Source organism: Synchiropus splendidus, chromosome 2 (assembly GCF_027744825.2).
Source record: "Synchiropus splendidus isolate RoL2022-P1 chromosome 2, RoL_Sspl_1.0, whole genome shotgun sequence".
Taxonomy (NCBI): domain Eukaryota; kingdom Metazoa; phylum Chordata; class Actinopteri; order Syngnathiformes; family Callionymidae; genus Synchiropus; species Synchiropus splendidus.
In genome coordinates, this window is record NC_071335.1 from 41,593,212 (window position 1) to 41,617,468 (window position 24,257).

General features: G+C 43.4%; 1 protein-coding gene across 1 annotated transcript in view; it reads left to right on the forward strand.

The window, feature by feature from the left end:
- The first annotated feature begins 5,214 nt into the window (after positions 1-5,214).
- LOC128753581 (uncharacterized) overlaps positions 5,215-24,257 on the forward strand; it is a 143,618-nt gene continuing 124,575 nt past the window's right edge. The window contains exons 1-2 of the mRNA XM_053855364.1: positions 5,215-5,655; positions 5,730-7,083. Of these exons, the coding sequence (XP_053711339.1) occupies positions 6,046-7,083 (1,038 nt within the window). The 5' untranslated portion in view covers positions 5,215-5,655; positions 5,730-6,045. The remainder of the gene's footprint in view (positions 5,656-5,729; positions 7,084-24,257) is intronic.

The following is a 24,257-nucleotide window of genomic DNA, read 5'->3' on the forward strand; positions in this document are numbered from 1 at the left end:
TTACTAACTGTAATGTGCTTTAACGACGGCGGCCACGAGAGGTCGTGATTTTACTAACTGTAATGTGCTTTAACGACGGCGGCCACTAGAGGTCGTGATTTTACTAATTGTAATGTGCTTTAACGACGGCGGCCACTAGAGGTCGTGATTTTACTAACTGTAATGTGGTTTAACGACGGCGGCCACTAGAGGTCGTCATTTTACTAACTGTAATGTGCTCTAACGACGGCGGCCACTAGAGGTCGTGATTTTACTAACTGTAATGTGGTTTAACGACGGCGGCCACTAGAGGTCGTGATTTTACTAATTGTAATGTGCTTTAACGACGGCGGCCACTAGAGGTCGTGATTTTACTAATTGTAATGTGCTTTAAGGACGGCGGCCACTAGAGGTCGTGATTTTACTAACTGTAATGTGCTTTAACGACGGCGGCCACTAGAGGTCGTGATTTTACTAATTGTAATGTGGTTTAACGACGGCGTCCACTAGAGGTCGTGATTTTACTAACTGTAATGTGGTTTAACGACGGCGGCCGCTAGAGGTCGTGGTTTTACTAATTGTAATGTGCTTTAACGACGGCGGCCACTAGAGGTCGTGATTTTACTAACTGTAATGTGCTTTAACGACGGCGGCCACTAGAGGTCGTGATTTTACTAATTGTAATGTGGTTTAACGACGGCGTCCACTAGAGGTCGTGATTTTACTAACTGTAATGTGGTTTAACGACGGCGGCCGCTAGAGGTCGTGATTTTACTAATTGTAATGTGCTTTAACGACGGCGGCCGCTAGAGGTCGTGGTTTTACTAATTGTAATGTGCTTTAACGACGGCGGCCACTAGAGGTCGTGATTTTACTAACTGTAATGTGCTTTAACGACGGCGGCCACTAGAGGTCGTGATTTTACTAATTGTAATGTGGTTTAACGACGGCGTCCACTAGAGGTCGTGATTTTACTAACTGTAATGTGGTTTAACGACGGCGGCCGCTAGAGGTCGTGATTTTACTAATTGTAATGTGCTTTAACGACGGCGGCCACTAGAGGTCGTGATTTTACTAATTGTAATGTGGTTTAATGACAGTATACACTAGTGATTTACTATTTGTTTTTACGCTTTAAATGTTGATCCTTAGTAGATCCCTACATTTACACTCTGTTTATATTAATATCATATTAACTGCTATCCGAGGTCTTGCTTCTAGATTGTATTTACATTTGTATTGTTGTCGGTATTCTGTTTCAGCTCTCCCCTCTGGGTCTTGGCCTTTGTGGGAGACATCGACGCCGGTTTCCTCAGTACCTCTGGATCTACTATCCGGACCGTTCCCTGCTGAAGACTCGACGTCGGCATCTGGGCTATCCGCAACTCCACAGCCACCGTCGCCGACACCATCAGCACCGCCAGCAACCACAGACAAGCCGCGGACATCGCCCCGGATACCAAAACAAAAAGAAAGAAATACTTTTAGTTTTCAGCATTAGTCAATGTTTGAACTGTTTCTGCATTGTAGGCTAAATAATCAAAACACGTTAGTAGCTACAATATTATTTCGGGTTTAAACATTTTTGAAGTTATTTAACATCTTATGAAGAAGTTTTTCATTCTTGAAATATTTCTTAAAGATAAAACAGTAGAAAGAAAACACTTTTTAGTCTTCACTAATAGTTCAAACGACACAGCTACCCAACTCATGCACCATTTTTTCAAAATGCTTTTAAACAGATAATTTGAACTTGTTTGAGAAATACTTTTAGTTTTCAGAATAGAACAAAAGAAAGAAATACTTTTAGTTTTCAGAAAACAAGGTTGAGTGAACAATGATGAAACAAAAAAGAAAGAAATACTTTAGTTTTCAGCATTAGTTCAAATGACACAGCTATTCAACTCACATGAGTTTCTGTTGAATCAGTCTATTTAATTTTACACCCTGTGTGAGTTTGAAACGATGCATTTTTAGAGTCTGTGATAACCAGTTAATTTGCTGCGGAGACGCGAGTTCTTTCCTGGACGGTTGAATCTTCAAAAGAGACAGTCTGAAGGCGGACCTCATTGTCTTCAGACAACATTGTTTAGGCTGTAGGAAATACACTTCTGTACCTTCCACGTGTTCGTTTTCTCGTGAGAATGACAACCAAAAACCCCCCAACTTAAAATCCAAAAGAATTTACACCCTGACAGAGGCGTCTAATTACCCTAACAGAGCTCTGGGCCCGCAACTACACCTGGCTTTGCCTCAGCTCCGATGGTGTAGAGTGACAAAGACTATCTCAGGCCCTGACCCCTTTTATTACACATTTCAGTTCATTTTGGGGGTGCAGTCTCCACTGATTGATCCTGGTCTTCTTACGGTCCAGGTCGTCATGGGTCAAATTCCAGATCTTGTGCCGTCTCCACCACATCTGGAAACACCTTTAGAATATTCATACATCTGTCTTTAATTGGCGACAATGGCAGAGCGGATGACCCAAGCCATTCTTTTTTTGGCATCCTGCTTCTGTCACCATGTCCGTTCTCCATCTGATTATTTGTTTTACGTCGCCGCGGTTCATACCTCTGAGCTACCTAGCAGACATTGATCCTGGTCTTCTTATGGTCCAGGTCGTCATGGGTCAAATTCCAGATCTTGTGCTGTCTCCACCACATCTGGAAACACCTTTAGAATATTTATACATCTGTCTTTAATTGGCGACAATGGCAGAGTGGGTGACCCGATCCAAATCAACAAAGACGTCACCGAGGACCTACCCACACGGACGGAGTATTTAGGTGACCCGATTCAGACCACATTTTACATCAGTTCCGGGGTAACCTTGGCTGTTGACCAGACCTTCCAGAACTTCATCCTCCTTTCCAAAAGGACTCCAGACTATCTATCTATATCTATACAGTATACATATAAGTATATACATATATGTGTATCTATGTATTTACATTTACATATATAAGTATAATAAAAACGTTACGCCATGTTTATCACGTACCATGTCTCTTTTCATTGACAGACGTCGTCACTCATCTGTGTGACGTTCATTTAACGCAGAGTGATACTGGTAAAAATATTGAATTATTTTATAATTCGTTGTTAATATCTCTATTATGTGTTACAACAGCCGCACTTCTATTTTTCAGATATTATCGCCTCCGCGAATAACTTCCCGGAGACGCTGATCGGCGCTGAGGAGCTTGAGCGGTTAATGCGTGTAACTTTTGAAGACGGAGATGCCCGTGCGGATCTGTCGGCTGTGAATCCGAGAGCGAGTCTTCAAGACAGCGGCACCGAGGCTCAGAACACGCCGTGTATTATAATAATCGACAGCGAGGACGAGTTCGTCCGGGGCCGAGTACAGGAAATCGACTGAAGGGGAGTAATCAACGCTCTCTGAGCCGTAAGCGACGGTATAATTCGGCACGGAAGACAGGACCGGCGCGAGTCATTGGTGAGAAGGAGACAGCGATTCTAATCATAATTACGATAACTAGGTAAAGAACAGCGGTATTTATTAAGTGTATATACATGCGTATGTGTGTGTGTGTGCGTGTGTGTGTGTGTGTGTGTGTGTGTGTGTGTGTGTGTGTGTGTGTGTGTGTGTGTGTGTGTGTGTGTGTGCATGAAAAGATCACCCGGAACCCGGAAATCAGACACGACCGGGAAGTCATCCGGACCCTGTGGATGCTGATCATTCATTGGACGGGTCGCTCCAACTGTTCGACGGTGAGAGCAAAACAAAAAAAGTATTTTAAGCACATTCTGTTGATGTGTTTTATATTTAACTGCCTATGTTTTTGTTTTATTCAACACCTGTGCGTATGAAAACAGACAGCCAGTCAGAGGTCGAAGGAGTAGGGCGCCCGCTCGTGGATTCTTTCACTCACCAGACGCCTCAGCTGATAGGAGGCGGGAAAAAACATTTGGAGTGATAGTTTACGTTTCACTGCTGTATTTATTTATTTATTTTTTCACATGAAAACAGATACAAAGGCAACGAGCACGCCACACCTTCTGCCTGTCGCTTCAACGCCACCACCACCGTTTGGTAAGACGTAAATCTCCAATTTTTTTTCAACACATCTCTACCGTTCAGTATCAGCTGAATGGCTGTATGTTCGCTATTATGTGTGTGTGTGTGTGTGTGTGTGTGTGTGTGTGTGTGTGTGTGTGTGTGTGTGGTTTAATGATGTGTCTGCAATTCGTTGTGTTAGAGCATCAAGGTGCCTGTTATCTGTAATGTGGTTTATCTATGTTCCGGCTTTATGCTTTTAGATAGCGTAATTTTATTATTGAAGGTGTTTGGGTAACTGTTACTGCTAAACAACATTGTGATTTTACTACTATGCTTTAATGGCGCCGGCCACTAGAGGTCGCGATTACTATTTACGCTATGCTTTAACGACGATGACCACTAGAGGTCACGATTACTATTTGCACTATGCTTTAACGTCACTGGTCGCAAGAGGTCGCAATTACTATTAACACTATGCTTTAATGACTGCGGCCACTAGAGGTCGTGATTACTATTTACACTATGCTTTAACGACGTTGACCACTAGAGGTCATGATTACTATTTGCACTATGCTTTAACGTCACCGGTCGCTAGAGGTCGCAATTACTATTAACACTATGCTTTAACGACGGCGGTCACTAGAGGTCGCGATTGCTATTTACACTGTGCTTTAACGATGATGACCACTAGAGGTAATTGTAATGTGCTTTAATACATATACACTATGTATTATACTATATACTCTATATATATATATATATATATATATATATATATATATATATATATATATATATATATATATAGTATTCTTATACACTAATGATTCGTGATTTGCTATTTGTTTTTATGCTTTAAATGACGGTCCTGAGTAGGTCCATACATTGAGTTTTTTATTTATTTATTTTTAACGCTCTTTAGGATATGCTTCTGTTGTGATGATGGTTTTCGTGATGCTACACGTGTTGTTGTTTTATTATAGCCTTCGCTAGAAAACAACACGGCTCAACACCGGTTATATGATTACGTAATTTTGTTTTTCCGCAGGTCGTATTTTTTCATATTGTACTAGGGTTATTTTCATACTACTCTGTTTATATTAATATCATATTAACTGCTATCCGAGGTCTTGCTTCTAGATTGTATTTACATTTGTATTGTTGTCAAAATTCTGTTTCAGCTCTCCCTCCTGGGTCTTGGCCTTTGTGGGAGACATCGACGCTGGTTTCCTCATTACCTCTGGATCTACTATCCGGATCGTTCCCTACTGAAGACTCGACGTCGGCATCTGGGCAATCCGCACCTCCACAGCCACCGTCGCCGCCACCATCAGCACCGCCAGCAACCACAGACAACCCGCGGATAGCACCCCGGACACCAACGTCGACTTGCGCCGCATCACCCCCTGACCAAACCCTGCCTCTACCCCCTGCCCCCGAGCGCTCTGTCACAGCTACCCAAGACAGACCCCACGCTCCAGTGTCGCCGACCCTATTAGCGTTCCATGATGCAACGGCTGTAAAACAACAGCTTGAATTCAGAGTACGTACGCTTGAACGTCGTCTTCATCAGAGTGAAATACAGAGTCGTCGTCTAGCACGTCAAGCGCGTCAAGCACGTAAATACCGCCGTTCTGCGAGAAATATACGTGAAGGTAAGATTAACAACCATTTCAACGAGTAATCAGCAGGGATGCATATGTCTTAAATATTATGATAATCGTTACAGAATTCATCTTTAAGGACGTCACGAATAAAGCGCTGGTGTCTGAAGTTCTGAGACTCCTAAAACAACAAGGACCTGGTGGTAACAGACGTCGTGGACTGATCTGACTGAAGTTCGACCCCAGTAAGGTCCATTTGGATCCTCATTATTTAAAAGCAGTGATGGGTGATTACGGTTTGAGGTTGCTGTTGCACTGCGGGTGATTGTGTTTTGAGGTCGCTGTTGCATCGCGGGTGATTGTGTTTTGAGACTGTTGTTTTGTTTATTAAATGTTTTTTAATTATTATTTTATTGTTATTGTTATTATTGTTATTACGCTATGGCCAACCATGATGGTTTTCCTTCCGGTTCTGACCCTGAATCCACACACAACCAGGACACTACACCACACCTCATTGACCAGAGTGCTTCACCAACACGTATGTTTCTGTCTCACTTGTTTGACAACGTGTCTGAGGAGGATGTAGTGCAGGTCTATGATCCGAGTATAAATGAAAACATGGAGTCAATTTTTTTCGGCGAGAGAGAGGATAACCGAATTTTAAATATGGTTCCTGCATCATCTCGTGAGGGTAGGGCTGATACCTCTTTAGACAATGGCGATCGGTTAGAAAGGTTTGTTGATAATCTGCAGACGACTGATTCAGGGACAACTGCTCTTGACCCTCTGGTAGATGTGTCTGACTCTAACTGTAGCGATGACAATGTTGATGATGACGGTGATTCGCTTCAGGAAGGATGTTGTATTAGAGGTACCGGTATTGAATCAGAAGTCATAGAGCCTTTTAACACCGATAGGATAAGAAGGGTGCTAACACGTCCTGCTGTACCGGACACTCCTGATTTAGCTACTTTCTACAGAGGTTGGATGCAACAGGTCAGGGAGTTGGCTGATGAAGCGCAGAGACTGGCAGATCGAGAGGATGTGGTTCAGCTTGAAGTGGTAGGTGAAGATGTTCAAGAACACGTTAATGTTGTGGTTGAAGGCGACGGTGGAAATATCTACCCTGCTTTTGAGGACCTCCTTAGCAACACAGTGCAATCTGACAGAGTCATCGCTATGGGTAAGAGAATTGAATTAACGGTCCAAATTGTACATATCCCTCGAGGAGGCGCGAAACGCAAGCTCGAGAAGACGCTGGATGCCAAAATTTTTGTTAAAAAAAGACGACATCTCTATGTAGTTGGTGGTGATGGAACCAAGCAGCTTTGCGTCGCAATCAGCCTTTCTTGTCTCCTTAATCCTAACCGTGCGTATCAAGATTGTGTTGAGTTGGGGAGGGAATTATTAAACAAAGCTGGTTTAGATTCTCAAACACCTATCATATTCACAGATATACCCCTGTTTGAACGGATAGTGAGGCGTAAAATTGTTGTGTTTAATAAAACGACAGCAAACCAGCCATTAGCGCATTATGCCACCGGTTTTGCTGATGGTTCGGAGCCCTTATTCTTGTTTCTACTTCAGGGACACTATTACGGGGTGAAGAACCCTAAAGGTTTGTTAGGAACACGTTACTTTTGCGTCAGCTGTCATAAGGGGTATGAAGATAAATCAAAACACATATGCAAAGCTCACTGTAGCGTTTGTCACGATCCTGTTTGCCCTACAGAGGTCCCAGACCCGGTAACTTGTGACGACTGTCGCAGGGTTTGTCACAACCCAGCAAAGAGACAGGTGGCTAAGACTTGTCTTAATAGCCTATGGGGAAAGTTTTGTCAGAGAGTGAACATGTCTCAGGTTTCTGTAGTGTCAGACCCCAACGAGTTTTTCAGTTTCATGTTTTCAGGGAAATACGAGGTCAGCTACTTTAACGTGCTGGATGAGAAAAAAGTTGTGACCCAGTGGCGTTACAATGGTCTCTACCCTCCTGGTAAAAGCAGCAATGTTTTTATCGGAGCTTTTACCACTGCTTATGCTCGTCTGAAGTTGTACAGTTACATGGAGAAATTGCAGGAGAATGTTCTCTACGTTGACCCAGACAGCTTGATATATGTTGTGAAAGACGGCGAGACGCCTTTAAAATTAGGTAACTATCTCGGTGATCTGACTGATGAACTCGACGGGGATAGCATCAAGGACTTTGTTTCGGCGGGTCCTAGGTCGTAAGCTTATAGGAACAAAGGACAGAAGAAGGTTGTGATTAAAATTAAAGGTATCACGCAAACAAAAGAATCTTGTGAGCGGATAAACTTTGACTCCGTCTGTAGAGGGCTATTTGCAGAATTCACCTGATGGGGTGCTTGAGACCTGCCAACACAACATTGAGAGGGATAAAAAGAACATCGCAGTAAAAAACAGATCAGTTATTAAAAAACTCCGGGTCGTGTACGATAAGAGGCGATTATTTTCGGATGGGACAACCAAACCTTTCGGGTTCTGAGTTTTGGGTGGATGAGGGGTCATTATCGAAGAAATTAATTTCGATCCACATTTGAAAACACCATTTTCATGTCTAGTGGTGGGACCATCAGGGTCAGGAAAGACCCATTTTGTAAAATGTATACTTGAAAATTGTGTGAACTTGAAAAAAATGTAATGGATGATGTCAATGTAAATATTGTACGGATTTATACTTCTTTTCAACCTTTGTACAGTGAATTGCAAAAGATGAATAAAAATATCAAATTCATTGAAGGTTTACCTGAATCTTTTGAAAATGAAGATCTATTTCCTTCTGATAGAAAACATTTGATTATTCTTGACAATGTTATTTTTGAAACTTCTGAAAACCCTGAGGCATTTTTACACAGTAGAGACATCATAAAAATATGAGTGTTATAATGCTTACGCAAAACTTATTTCATCGTGGTAAATATAGTCGTACTATTAGTCTGAATATCAATTACTTTGTATTGTTTAAGAATCCTCGCGATAAAATGTAGATAAAAGTTGTTGCTCAACAGGTTTACCCGTCTCAAAGAGCTTTCTTTCTAGAAATCTTTGAAGATGTTACAGCTGGCGCTCACGGGTACTTAATTGTTGATCTAACACCCTCATGTCCAGAACGCTACAGACTAAGGACTGGGATACTTCCTCATCAACGTCACACTGTGTCCATACCAAAAACGTCTGCTTAAGTTATGTCAGTGCGTATAAAAAGAAACGCGGGTTTACTTAAGGAACTATAGCATGCTCCTTCAAAGAAACGTAAAGACATTTTGATGCATAGTTCTCGGGACTTTATTCAAGCTCTCGGTGAGATCGCCCTGAATGTTTTGAAGGGGACTGTACCATTGTCGCAGGCTCAGTTCAAAAAACTGAAAAAACAGAAGAAAAACATCAGACTCTTGGCTAATAAAAAAGTGTGCGTGAAGCGTGAAGGATTCTTAAAAAGCTGTTGCCGTTGCTATCGGCAGCTGTTCCAATCATTGGAAATCTAATAGGACGACTTGTAAAGAAGTAAAACACGATGAAGACTGTCCAGAAAATGTATCTCGTCTTTCCTCAGCAAATTATCCAGTTATGACGTCCAACCACCGACATCCGTGAAACTGCCAAAGATGAATTGAATGAGAAGATGAGGACCATTCTAAATGATTCTCAGTCTAACTCGTATGAGAAGATAAAAAAGTATAATGCTCGATTGCAGAGATATTTAACCTTTACTAAAGAGGATCAGAGAGACCAAAGGAGAGTAACTCTGACTTTACAATGAGATGGAGTCAGCGATCATCCCCACGACTCTGACAGTCGTGTCGAAAGTGTTCTAAAAACACCCACTGTAACAGATGACTTGGGTAAGGATATTCTAAATAGCCTTCCGTCAAAAGCTCGAAGAAATGCTGAATACATTATCCAGAGGATATCCAAAGACGGTGGTGGTTGGAATATGAATGGTGAATTTATGTATGAAGGAAGTGCTGTAAAAGGCTCTCATGTGATCGATATATTCAAGTACCTTTCCCTACCGTATAAGAAAACAAGTTCTTCGTTACCTGAGGGATGGTCCGAGTTTCTCGTCACATTATTAAAGCTAAAATGCCTCTCACACTGCTGTCCAATCCTGAATCGAGGGCTCAATATCAGAGACTTAAATTGAATTCTATCTCACGAAAGAAAAGTATAGCTGAGAGCTGGTCTCCCAACCCAAAGGACCCTAAAGTGACACCTCAACGACGCTTGACGCGTGTAGTGACCAAAGGGAAGAAATTGTCTCTAACACCTCGATGGGTTTCCTGAATAATTGTCTTGTACACAGTTATTGTCTTTTCATCAAAGAAATGTTTTATTGAATTACCATGAGATTACAGATTTTTTTTAAATACACACACGCACAATAAGATTAGTCACACGTTACAATAGTCTTTAAAATACAGAAGAGAACAGTTTTGTTGTTTCCATGGACAGTGTGCACATCTTTTTAGACATTGTTGATGTCCTTTCACAAAGTTGTATAGCATGAGGTCGTTTTTTAAGTTATCGTCACTGTATAGACTTAATACTTCTCCGATAGACAGCCCTCTAGCACGATGACAGAGGTAGAAGACGCAATGATGACCACATACAAACGATAGAGGGTGCTGTAGTTGACCATTGTTGTACTTGATGACCTCTGAATGTTTCTTGAGGAACTTTAAAATATTTTCAGGGTAATGTGCAAAGTAGGGCCCCATTCCAAACGAGTCAAAGAAAGTTGTTCTCCCGTCTTCTTTGAGAGTTAAAGCCAGCCAGTGCACTTCTGGTTTATGTGCCGGATGTGTGTTGACGATGAAATATGCAGGCAGTCTGAGGGGTTGTGTCAATTGAGGCAACTTATCCGACGGCCACACACCGTAAAATGTGTCGCCCATGAGACCTCTCAGCAGCCTCTGTAACTGGAGACTATCCATAACTTTTATAATAATAGTCCACCAGCACTTGTCTTTTTGCATCAATCTCCAGAATGGAATCATAACAAGCGTACACAATCAGTGTTAGGGTGTTTGGTGAAGCAACTCTGAATCTCATCTCCAGTCTTAAATTCCCTTTTGAGACAGCTGAGAGAGCGTCGTTGTCATCGGCTGGATTGAGATTAAATGCAAACAGCGAATATCCGCTGTTAAAACCTTCGCGGTCAATGCTTAGATACTTCAAATGTCTTCCTGTAGCTAGAATCATGTTATAAAACTCTTTGACCGCCATACCGTTGTTAAACTGAGGTTGAAAAGCTTTAGCGGGGATCTGTCGACCGTCCTGACAGAGGGCTAGATATTCATGTTGAATGGGCAGAGATCTTTCCTACCGGAAAATGCCTCATGACGCACCATCCCTAAAACCACGGATTTAGGTCTTGAACCCAGAAATAAACTCTCCTGGGTACATATTCTCGAGTTCTCTGGAATGGAGTATGTTTTTACGAGAGTTTTTAGAGAGCATTTCCTTTTAACAAACCCGCTGCATGACGTATTCTCACAGCTGGCGAAACAGTGACTTTCTTCACAAACAGAGAGGTGCCAAGGATTTTCAGACGAAAGGTGGAGTTGCGAGGTCCGGTCAGGCAGAAGGCATCATTCGCCCTGGTGAGTTTAATTCTTAAATCGACCGAGTTTAATAACAGTCTCTCACAGAAAAATATGTCGCTGTGCAGAGGACTGAGAAGATGTACTTCTCTGGACCTGCTCGTGAACTCAGCCCGTTTATTAAGGCCTGCGTTGGGACCGTTTACAGTGATGATCGAGTCAACCGACCCAGGTGTGTCTTGGTAAAAAAGGCCGGCGCTAAACTGTGTTTTAAGAGTGTCGCCTGAAAAGTTGAGAAGTGTTTCGATCATAGCTCTGTACGGGTGAGTGGAACTGGACTGCGAAATCATCCGATCCCCCAGAACCACATCGCACTGGTCAAAGATTGTGTTTAGAGGATAATTGATGAGACCGACTGCTGCGTCGTTAGCCAGCGGTGTGCCATCGGCGTTAGTAATTCTTGCACGCACGAGTAGAAGGGTGTCGTTTAGGTCTAGATACTTTTCGCCGTCTCCTGGTATAAAAAACTCAATCGCTGATCGCGGCTACTGGAGCAATTTCAGTGTAAATTTTGTCCTCGATGGAAAGCCGTGTCATCGGCGGCGTGAATAAATCCAGTTCTGCCAATGTGCATTCAGCAGATTTCTGGTGTAGGAGTGCCATGTTACTGTATATAAGGTTTTTTAAAGTATATCAGAGCTCCCTCTGGACTTCCTCTTGGCCCGTTTGCTTCTGTCAACTGACTTCTTTCTTTTTTTGTTTGTACGTTTATTAGAGCTCTGTGTTACATGTCGTCCTGGAGGGCGTCTCTTTGTTCTTCGTGATAAGACAGCTATACCTCCTGACCCTTCCTGTCTCTGTTGATCGCTCATTCCTCTCATGGTACAGGTGAACATATCTGTGGCTATGTTACCCACTGCTGATTTGAGATGGGGTTTCGCTATGGCGATACCTCTTTTCAACAAAGGTGATATAAACCGAAACATTTTTGAGAAGAGGGAACCGATGCCTCGTCCGTACATAACCGGGGCACCGTCAAAACCGGGTAGCTCTCCGCCCACCTGTTTTTCATAATATTGTACAACTCTGTGCGGGTCGTCTCTTAAGCCTGCATGAACCATTGTGTTTGTTTTTGACTTGGTCTGCAAAGGCTGGTTATCCCTTTGGTGTTGTTGTGATCAATGAATTTCCAGACGTCGATGCAAGGGCTATATAATATCCTCTCAAGTAACAGGTCTAAAGTGTAGAGTCAACACCACCTTTCCAAATGTAAAATTGACTGGTTTGTTAAGATCTGGTTTAATTTGTGTCTGAATATTTTCAATATGGTTCTTGGCAACCGGTAAATAGTAAGCAGGGTTAAAATGCTGTGTAATTATATCTGAGTAACTACCCTTGATTTCCACTGTTCTTAAAAGCGGTGCATATGCATCCTCTACAAGCTGCGGTCTTACAACGTCAGTAGAGATGGTAAAACCCCACTTTTAAATCAACAGGATGGGGCGCTCTGAACTCGCAATAAATGATGCAATTAGCAGGATCTACACCTAACATGTAACCAAAGGCGAGTTAAAAAGCACTAGGTTCTGACTGTCTCCTTGAAGATCAATGTTTTGCCGTGCACGGTCAAACAGGAAGCGTATATTCTCATTGTTTTTTTTTTAAAGTTTGCTCCATCTCGGTTGTAATCTGATTAAGTGAGCTGTAATATCCAACCGTCTTTTTTCCTCTGAGCTGAGGCGCTGGCGTCAGGATCCGGAGCCCAAAGTCTCGCCATGACTCTATGAAATTCATCTTTATGAAGCCGCGACGTGTTACCATCTGAATCTGATCCTCTCGGAGCAGCCGTGTTGGTGTTGGAGTCAGCTCCTCTATGGTTTGGTTTCCAGTAAAATGACGACGTATCCTCTGGAATATTATGCCACGTGTGAGGGTATGTAATCTCCGTCAAAGCAACCTCCCATTTTCCGTTTAAATCGATATGTTGTGCTAAATGCGGAAAGTACCAATTGAGTTGTCTTTAAAAACTTTTGCACTGGCGTTTGATGGTAAAGTCACATAGAAGCCCCATTCTTTGAGCCCTACATGATGATATGATGCCTGGTGTCAAGGAGGATCGTCTTATATATATTTTACATCTGAAGCTTTTACCCAGCTGTTGAATTTTTCAGGCCAGTTCTTCCACTGGACAAAGACTTGTCTCTCTCCTTTAACGGCGCGTTCCTTGAGAACGAGTTGTACTTTTTGTAATTCTTGATCATAAAATGACCCCTGGATGGGTTTGCCATCGAAATCTTTCAATTTATACACAGGCGGGTTGCGATGAATACATTCAGTTATTGTAAATATCTCATCTGTAAAACTCTGCTCGTACTTTTTGTCAAATACACCTCGTAGTTTTGATATCCTAACATGATCGCCCTCCATAAATTTGGCTTCTGCCGACCTTTTGACGGTCTAATGTAAAGATTGTCAAACACCAATCTAAAGAAATTTCGACAGGAGGCAAAATTTATTTACTTACTTCCATCGGTGTCATTTTTATACGACTGTGATAGCTGTGATTATAACTCTTTACTAGATCCTGTAAAACCTCGATGTAACGTTTGTGTAATGTAATGTTTTTAGCTGTAAAATATCTCCACATCAGATTTTTAAGAGTGCGGTTAAATCTCTTTACCACAGGGGCCTTAACGTCACTCGCTGTTGAAAAATTTCCATCAAAGCCCGGAAACTCTTCTTAAAAAAAATATTTACCGTCATCCGTCTGTAGCTTTGCAGGCGTCTCGCTCTCCTCCAGCACTGATTCGAACGCCTTCACTGTCTCAATTGCAGTCTTTCTTTTTAAAACGCGTACATAGGCCTTTTTTGAAAATACATCGATAACGGTCAACAAGTAATTTTGATCGTCGTTATATCTAGCCAATGCCTGCATGTCTTCTGTTCATCACTTTTATGGACAGAATTTCTAGGCGTAGCCAGGGGTTGGAGGGGATGCTTTGCCAAGTTCTTCCAGGAAAAGCCGACGTATATACATATATATATATATATATATATATATATATATATATATATATATATATATATATATATATATATATATATATATATATATATATATATATATATATATATATATATATATATTATACACACAGGGTGATATTTATACAGCTGTCCAAACCCCTCCCTTCGTTATTTTCCTTCCAGTTATAAAACAAGGTAGGATAGGGTTAATTATTCCCCTTCCTGTCATAAAACAAGCGGGGTGGTTACTATTTTAATTTCCTTTTGACATAAAAAAGGGAGAGGGGTATTATTTTAATTACTTTTTGATATAAAAAGGGGGAGGGGTTGTTATTTTAATTTCTTTTTTATATAAAAAAGGGGCGGGAGGGGTTTTATTACCTCCGGGGGACCATAAAGCAATACAGGTTTGACATTTTGGTGTATGCTTCTACTCTCTCACACCCTTATTTTACAAACCCAGGTCGGTTTCATTTGCCATTAAAAGAAAAGTGGAAATGGAACTTCAAAGTCTCCACGACCGAACAGCATCCAATTCCAAGAATGGAGGATATGATGTCAAGCCTGGCAGGGGGACAGAAGTTCACAAAACTCAATATGAGCCATGCATATCAGCAAATAGTCCTTGAAGAGGAATCAAGGAAGTTTGTGAGTGTCAGCACTCACAAAGGTCTTTTTACATATACACGTCTGCCTTTTGGAGTAAACTCCAGTCCTGCTATTTTCCAACGCACCATGGAGAATGTACTTCAAGGTATGGCAAATGTGGCAGTGTATTTAGAGGACATTATATTGAGAGGAAGAGATGACAGCATCTGCAAACACTCAACGAAGTGCTGCAGAGGTTGGAGGATAAAGGGCTGTGGTTGAAACGGAGCAAGCGTCAGTTCATGGAAAACAAAGTAACATTCTTGAGTAATCAAGTGGACAGGACAGGCCTGCATCCAATGTCAGCGAAGGTCAAAGCAGTCCAGGATGCTCTGGTACCATATCTGCCCCATTTTTCAATGTTCATCTTGTTCAATGCTCTCCACATAATGGACAGAATGTAACAGATGTTATTCTTGCATTTCACAAAACAGGTACTTGTTTTACTGTCAGATCTGGCATCTTTTCCGTTTCTTCACAATTGTATCCAATGCATCCATTGCAGATTGGTTGGGTGATGTGAGCTTGACCTTTTCAATGACGGCAGTTGCTGGGCATCGAGGTGGCCTGGCTCGACTCTGCAGCTTGGGAGTGACAAGTGCTTTGCTAAGTTCTTCCAGGAAAAGCCGACGTCGGTTCCGTTTGAGCAAATATTGAGCAATGCAGAGGTCTGCCCTGCACCTTCAGAATTTCCTTGGGAAGTTCTGGCTTATTTTTTCTGACTGTTCCCGCTGTTCAGCTTTCTATTCTGCAGTTCATCTCCAAGGCGATAGGATGTAAATGTAAATGTGACGTCACGTGATTTTATGACATTGCAGCCCTTTATTCATCTCCAGCACCACACGCATCCCCTGATTCTTCTCGGCTGCTCCTCCAGGTAGCTTTCCACTGTATACGTGCATATTCCCGGCATAGCTAGATTTTGCTTCACAGGCCACCCATATTTTGATGCCATACTTGGCGGGCTTGTTAGGCATGTACTGTAAACCTTCTGGAGCTCATTTTTGGTGTGTTTGTCAAAGAGACTACATGAGAACACTGACAAGAACAAGGGAGAGAAAGTTTCCCCTCTACACACAGCTGGGTCTGAATGGCTATTCAGACAATCAAATCAATCAAAATACACATAGCTGGGCAGTCTAAATAGGTATATCAGAGAGACATGTTTATTTTGGGTCTGAACAGCCACTTACCCACATTAAAGAATCCGGGTCAAAATGACCTGCAACATCATCTTTGTGTACCAACTCTGTACAGACACTTCACTTGACATCAAATTGTCCAGATTTTACACATCTGTTCATGACCCTTAATGAGGAAAAGTCACAAAATTTCATGAAGAAAAAGTCAGGATAACCACTACTTTTATGAACACAAAAACGGATATGGGTCAAATTGACCCTAAGCATAATACGAGGGTTAAAGCTTTTCTAGGTTTGCTAAACTTTTATAACAAATTCTTGCCGAACTTGTCTACTGTGCCGGCTCCATTACACAAGTTACTGAGGAAAGATGAGAAATGGAGGTGGGCGGTTGAGCAAGAAGAGGCTTTTAAGCAGGCAAAGAAGTTACTACAAAGCAGTCAAGTGTTGGTTCATTACGATGAACAAAAACAACTGGTACTGTCATGTGATACCTCACCTTATGGGGTGGGGGCAGTCTTGGCACACAGACTGGAAGGGGGAGCAGAAAACTCATGGGAGGCACAGCTTTTCCTTCATGAAACAGACTGAATAAGGGCTTATGGTCTGTGTACAAATCACAAATTTAAGTCCACACAAATATTTGTGAAAGTACTGCACCCCAAAAATAACTGCTAAGCCCTCTTTATCCAACTGCAAATAGTTTTTTTCTGCTGCTGTGAGTGTGTGTGACGCATGAGTTCTCAGAGGATCATGAGATGGGCTATTCTGTTAAGAGCATATGAATATGCCATGGTGTACCGACGTGGACAGGACAATGCAAACGCAGATGCTCTCAGTAGACTTCCACTTCCAGAGAAACTTGGGCATCCAGACTCAGAAGACCAGGTATTATTGGTAGAGCAGGATCAGAGTTCAGTGGTCAACTCGGAAGAGCTTTGTAGGTGGACCAGTAAAGACCCCGTACTCGCCCGAGAGAATAAATACATACTCAGAGGGTGGCCCTGTAACCTGGATGTTGCTTTCAGTCCATACACTATGAAGCAACAGGAGCTGAGTGTACAAGATGGGTGTGTACTGTGGGTGTGCCGTGTGGTGATTCGGGAAAAAGGATGTGGTCTTACGTGGAAGCAGCATCAATTGCACCCTGAAATGAGTTAAATGAAGGGTTTGGCTCGTAGCTATATGTGGTGGCCTAATATAGACAGTGATATTGAAAGTTCGGTCAAATCGTGTTCCACTTGTCAGGAACACCAGAACGCTTCGGCCTGTGCACCGCTACACCCGTGGGAGTGACCTGACCAACGGTGACGACGACTTTATGTTGATTATGCTGGGCCGTTCATGGGAAAGATGTTCTTGGTGGTGATTGATGCACATTCAAAGTGGTTGGAGGTCTACCCTGTTTCGACAGTAGAGTTTTATTCAGTTATCGGATAACTTCATAGTCAACAACAGGACTGTCTCCTGCAGAAATGTTGATGGGGAGGAAGTTGAGGTGCATGTTGGATCTGCTACACCCAAATTTGAAGAAGAAAGTGGAACTGAAACAGTCAAACCAGAAAGTTCAGCATGATCAACATGCTCGGTTCAGAAGTTTTCAGAATAGGCGACCAGGCCCGGAAGAGCGCTCGAGGCCGAGGTGCTGGAAGGAGCGAATTCAATACGAATAATAATAAAAAAAAAGTCAGCCAACTACCCCGGGAGAAGCTGCTGCCGATGATTGTCCACGCACAGAGCGGCACAAGCGCTGAGTCTCCTGCTGTTAAATCTACTCCTGCGGTGATGCGACAAGTCTCTGCCGTCACTGCGATGAGACCACAGTCCTGCCTGAAGTTTCCGTGGTCCAGATGAGCCGCTCCACACCCCTTCAAGTCTCAAGCTTCTTCTCTTGATGTGCCAGATGCGCCGGCTCCAGCTGTAATTTCACAATTACAGAGTCACTCATTCACGCCTCTGTAATTTCACAATCACATTTTGCGGAGTGCCCTGGCACTTCCAGTGAAGTAGAAAGGCTGGTGTAATATTCCTGGAATATGTTTGTGTCCAGCTGTCCGTGGAGCCTGCCTCCCTCGCAAACAGTCCTTTAGCACGGGGCAGAAATTTTGAGCGGACCTCCAATCCTGGGGCGTCCCCCCAAAGCATGGCTACTTCAAGGCTAGCAGGCAGTCCTCTGCCCCCCTAAGTGCAGTTCACTATTCGAAATGCTAAAGCACCCGCAACACTCAAAGCAAATGATGCCAAATGGGTGTGGACTGCCGTCTGTTGGGTAAACATCCACTGCTAGTCTCATTCAATCCAGACTATTTCCCGGCGCAGTTCTGACACTCTACTGGCACGAGGACCGCACGTGGTCAGGTACGGAGCTTAATAGGTGGAGGGTTTGGATTTGTGGCGCAGCGTTCCCTCTCACTCAGCGGTCATGCGCGATGCCCTCGCACCTGGAGCTTGACCTCCCCCTTGAGGAGTGACCATCCCACCCGGCGCTGACAGAGCCGCCATCGCGCAGTAGAATGGTGTCTGCACTGTCGGCAACCGGCTCATAGCGCTTGAGAACATCATTGCGCTCTTTATGAGCTCCGTGGACTCCCACAGAGATTTTGGAGACACAATAATCCGTGGTGCTCTGCTCGCGGCGCCTCCTCCACACACAGCCGCCGCCTGGGGGGAACAGCGGTATAATAGCCGAGCTGATCATCGCCACTCCTCTTGGAGAGACCAGTCGTCTGCTCTCACCTCTGCTCCCTCCAAAAGCGTAGGAAGAACTTTGTATCTAAAAGTATGCATCTAAACCTAGTCTAACTTGGAAAAAAAATAAGATGCATTACTTTGGTATCGGGTCTGTTTCTTCTATGCCCAAAATTAGGGTTTATCATCCGCCAAGTTCTCTTCCGGTTCCAGTCAGTCCGAACTCCGGCTTCAAAATTTTTTTTTTGTTTGACATCGTCTCAGGAGACCGAGCAGTATAGTAACGGTCTCTGCCTCCTTATACCTGATGCCAGAACTGTCCCTGGGGAAGTTTATGGAGCCAAGACGTTATGTTTTTCCTCAGTTTCGCCACAATAAGAAGCATAGGCGTCAAATAACTCTTTGCCGTCTCTCAACAGATCCCGGTTCCAGCCAAAAGTCAGGGGAGTTTCAATTCTGCCATTAACTCTTCTGATTACTCAGACTCGCCAGTTTTTAGCAGGGGTCGCCACAGGACCGCGAAAGCCACCACTTCAGAGGATCACTCAGTAGGAACTGCGTGCCAGACCTGCTCTGTTCTCAGCTCCCTCGTGTGATGTCTGAAGCGATGTCTGTCTGTGATTCTGTTCCGAGGCAAGCAGGACATCGTCATCTACAGAGTCATCTCTTTCTGAGGCTGATTGGGCCGGTCCCTCGGGTCTCCATCTTAGGAGAATCTTGATCAGATCTTGATCTTTGTACACTGCAAGTTTGGGGAACCGAATTCCTCTGACGGCTCAGCTGACAAAAGCGAGTGTGTTTTTGAAGAACCAGCGGGACTTGAAGTTCCCAGAGGAGTGGGCACTGTGCACCGATGACCCTTTCGTCCTAGACCCGCCCCGGAGTCCGGGTCCGCTCCTGTGCTCAAGGCTCCTATCTTGAAAGAGTATCTTCCGAATTGAAAGAGCCTGTCTCCTCACCTGCCCATATGGATCGAGAAAATACACGGTCATTGAAACGGCCTTCAGTTACACAGTCAACCCCCAGGTTCTGCGTCACCACATGGACCTGAGTGAACTCAGAGAACCAGCGGTCATGTCTGATGGAGGAGGACAGCGCTCTCCTGACAAAGCAAATAATTGAGCTACTGCCAAAGCAATCCTCCTACACTGGATTTTACTCCAGATACTTTCTGGAACCCAAGAAGACAGGAGAGTGGAGACCTGTTCTGAATCTCAGTCTCCTCAACCAATTCATGACCAGACAGCGGTTCCGGACTACCAGCAGACTCCTGGAGTGTGAGAGTGGATGACCTCCATAGATCTTGCAGAGGCCTACTTCCACAACACGGTCTCTAGTGTCTAGTGCCTCGTTTTTTCACCAAGTGCGTGAAGGAGTGGCTCGAACCACTAAGAAGACAGGGTCTGTGGATTCTGACGTACTTGGACTACTGGTTGATTGAGTCCAAACAGGATTCATGAGCGCCCACCAGCTTAGCTTAAGGGGTGTTTCTCGTACCTGCAGAACAAATTCAATGTCTCCGAAGGGGTTTCAGAGAGTTATCAACATTTTTATGTTTGTTGGTCTGAAAGGTACAGGTCCCGCGGACTGAAAACACGTTTTCTGCACTGTTTAATCTCTGCTCAGGGCTGTCTCAGAACATGAAAATTTCGCCTGGCACGATAGCTGAAGCGGTCATTCTAGTAGGTGCTGAGCTAATTCAACATTTCTGAAGTGGTTGCAGAGTGATAACATTTTTATGTTTGTCAATTCTGAAAACCACCGTCACTCGGGTGAAAACCTGTTTTTCTGAACAGTTCACTCACTGCTCAGAATAGTGCCAGAACATGAAAATATCAGCTGCAACTGTTGGAAAAAGAGTCTTTCGAGTATATTCGGCACTAAATCCACTTTTTTGGACTATTTTCAGGGTGGAATCAACAATTTTTATTCTTCCTGGTCAGAAACCGAACCTCTCTCGGGCTGAAAACGCATTTTTGCACTGTTCACTCACTGCTCAGCGATGCCTCAGAACATGAAAATTTCACCTGACACTGTAGCAGAAGCTGTCTTTCTAGCAGCAGCAGAACTAATTCAACCTCTCTGTGTGGTTTCAGAGAGTTATCAGGATTTTAATGCTTGTTCGTCTGAAAACCACCTTTTCGTGGCCTGAATACGTGTTTTCTGCTCGGTTCACTTACTGCTTAGGCGGGACTCAGAACATGAAAATGTCACCTCAAACTATAGCAGAAGTGGTATTTCTAGTAGTTGCAGAATTTAATCACGATGTCTGAAGTGGTTTCAGAGGTAAGTACATTTTTATGTTTGTAAAAATGTAATTACCACAGTCACTTGCGCTGAAAATGCGTTTTCTGCACTGTTCACTCACTGCTAAGGACTGACTCAGAACATAAAAATTTCACCTACTACTAAAGTTGACCGGGGTCTTATTAGTAGGTGCCGATCTAATTCAACATGTTAAAATGTTGACTCGTTCCTGCCTCCTGTGACTTTCACCACTGCACTTGGGTCCTGCTCCACGTCTTGACCCGTGACAGTCAGAAGTGGTTTCAAAGATGTAACAAAATCTTTATCTTTTTCGGTGTGAAACGCAGCTTCTCTCGGGCAGAAAACGCATTTTTTGCGCTGTTCACTCACTGATCAGAAAAGCCTCGGAACTTGACAATATCACCTGCAACTATAGGCAAAACGTTTTTAGAGGGTTATCAACTATTGTATTTTTGACAGTCTGAAACCAAGCTTCTCTCAGGCTGAAAATGCATATTCTGCACTGTTCACTGACTGATCAGAATAATCTCAGAACATAAAAATATCACCTGCCTCTATTCCAGAAGGGGTCTTTCTCATAGCTGCAGAACGAATTCAACCTGTCAGAAGAGTTATCAACATTTTTATGTTTGTCGGACAAAAAAACACAATCCCTCGGGCTCAAAACGCGTTTTCTGCACTGTTCACTCACTGCTCAGCGATGCCTCAGAACATGAAAGTTTCACCTGCAACTACAGAAAAAACACTCTTTCGACTATATTCAACACTAATCCCATACGAATAGGGCGCTGCGACTGGCCTACAAGCAGCCGTTCCACATTTCCTGCTTCCAAGCCATGGGATGAGTTTGACGAGAGCCAGGTGCTGCTATGAGGTGGATCTGGAGACTCTGTTCCCAGAGTTGGCTGAGTTCCGTGTGGTGGAGTCAAGTACGTTCCCGCTTGATCTTCTCCTGCGCCTCATGTCATCCGCCGCCGTCGTATCGAAGTTGAGCTCTCTCTCCGCCGCCAGCTCAAGAATCATCCCACTTCACTAACGGCCTGCTGGCGTTGGATGGCGAGACTACACCAAGGGCACGACCGCATGTTGTCTGACCACAACTGGAAGAAATCTGGACTATTCCCGGCGCGGTTCTTACACTCCACTGGCACTAGGACCGCACTTGGTCAGGTACGGAGCTTACTGCCTGGTGGAGGGTTTGGATTCCCACCGCGGCGTTCCCGCTCATTCAGCCGTCATGCACTATGCATGATGCGTTCGCCCCGGGAGGAGTGACCATCCCACCCATGTTTACACCGTCGGCAACCAGCTCATAGTGCTTGAGAACATCACGCGCTCTTTATGAGCTCCGTGGACAGGCTCATACATCGCAGATCCTCTCTCACTTTACCAGAGATTTTGGAGTTTCAACAGTCTGTCGGCGTGGTGCTACGCTCGTGGCGCCTCCTCCACACACAGCCACTGCCCGGGGGGGAACACCGTCACTGGTCGAAGGGGCGGGGTGACCTCAGCCGTCCAAATCATAGCTGTGCTGATCATCGCTTCTCATCTTGGAGAGACCAGTCCGCTGCTCTCACCTCTGCTCCCTCCAAAAGCGTGAAGAAAACTTTGTATCTGAAACTATGCATCTGTAACAGGTCTGAATACTGTGACCTTCTCTTCAGTTCAAACGTGGCGTCTCAATGTGGTCAGTAGAACGCCGTCTGAAACAAAATGCGGACAGAGCCACACAAAGCTTTCACATTTGTCGATGGTGAGAAAAGTAATCCAAGGGATTCTGTTTTTTCTTTGTGGTAACCCACACCACAATTAGATGTCTTTCTGAAACATCACTCCCAAACATCTCACTTTGTCATACAACAACTGTCATACATCATGAACCACATGCATAATTTATTTTCATCTGAATGTATAACTCTGCCATTAAACCTTTTGGCTAGTGTTGGGAAATAATAAAACTTTACTTTTCACCGTTATTCACCACAAGGAAACCGAACTCCACACAACTCAATCACCCGTGCCATGTCAGCGTAGGTTGTCAGTATGAGCTTACAAGTGCCACATCCACACAGAGCGAACTCAAAGTACGAAGGAAAAACAGTATACTTAAAAACCATGTCACCATCCACACACTCAGACCCCCAATCAATCAATCCCAAGTGGAACAAGCATTATAAACAAATGGATTTGACTAACCTGAAACTAAATGAGGACAGAGTCACACTAGGCTTCCACATTTGTCGATGGTGAGAAAAGTAATAAAAAAAAGTGTCACTTCCTATTTACCCACACATCTTCAATGCCTAACCTCTGTCCTTTCCTGCCCTCTACTGACCTAATTATATACCTGCCGGTTAATCAACTCCATTAAATTATTTAATTAAAATAATTAAATGACATCTAACACATACTCTGTGACCACACATAAATGGCCGTCACACTAGAAAGGCAGTTTTTTGTCATCAAATTGTCATGTTCTGAGGCCTTCGCTGAGCAGTGACTGAACATTGCAGAAAACGCTTTTTCAGCCCGAGGGACTGTGGTTTTGAGACAGATAGACATGAAAATGTTGTAACCTCTCTGAAACCACTTCAGACAAGTTGAATTAGTTTGGCACTTACTAAAAACACTCCTTCTGCTTATATTGGCACGTGAAATGTTTATGTTCTGAGGCATCCCTGTGCAGTGAGTGAACAGTGCATAAAACATGTTTTCAGGCTGAGAGAAGCTCGGTTTCTGACCAGGAAAATAGAAGTTGATAACACACTGATAAACAGTTCAGAAAGGTACATTTAGTGCTGAATATACTAGAAAGAGAGTTTTTCCTATTGTTGCAGTTGAAGTTTTCATGTTCTGAGTCACGACTGAGCAGTGTTTGAACAGTGCAGTGAACGCCATTTTCAAAATATAAAATCGCTTTGAATGTGTGAGTGCTGAATATACTAGAAATAGTCTTTTTGCTATATTTACACTTGATATTTTCACTGCTCTCAGGCTATTCTGATTAGTCAGTGAAGAGTGCAGAAAATGCTTTTTCTCCCGAGGGACAGTGGTTTTCAGACCGACAATCATTAAAATGTTGATAACTCATTGAAACCACTTCAGAGAGGTTGAATTAGTTCTGCAGCTACTAGAAAGACTATAGCAGATTCTGCTATAGTATTAGTTGAAATTTTCATGTTCTGAGGCATCGCTGAGAAAAAGTCTAAAAAAAGTTCTGAAATGTACGTTTAGTGTTGAATATACTAGAAAGAGTGCCTTTCCTATAGTGGCAAGTGAAATTTTCATGTTGTGAGGCATCCCTGAGCAGTGAGTA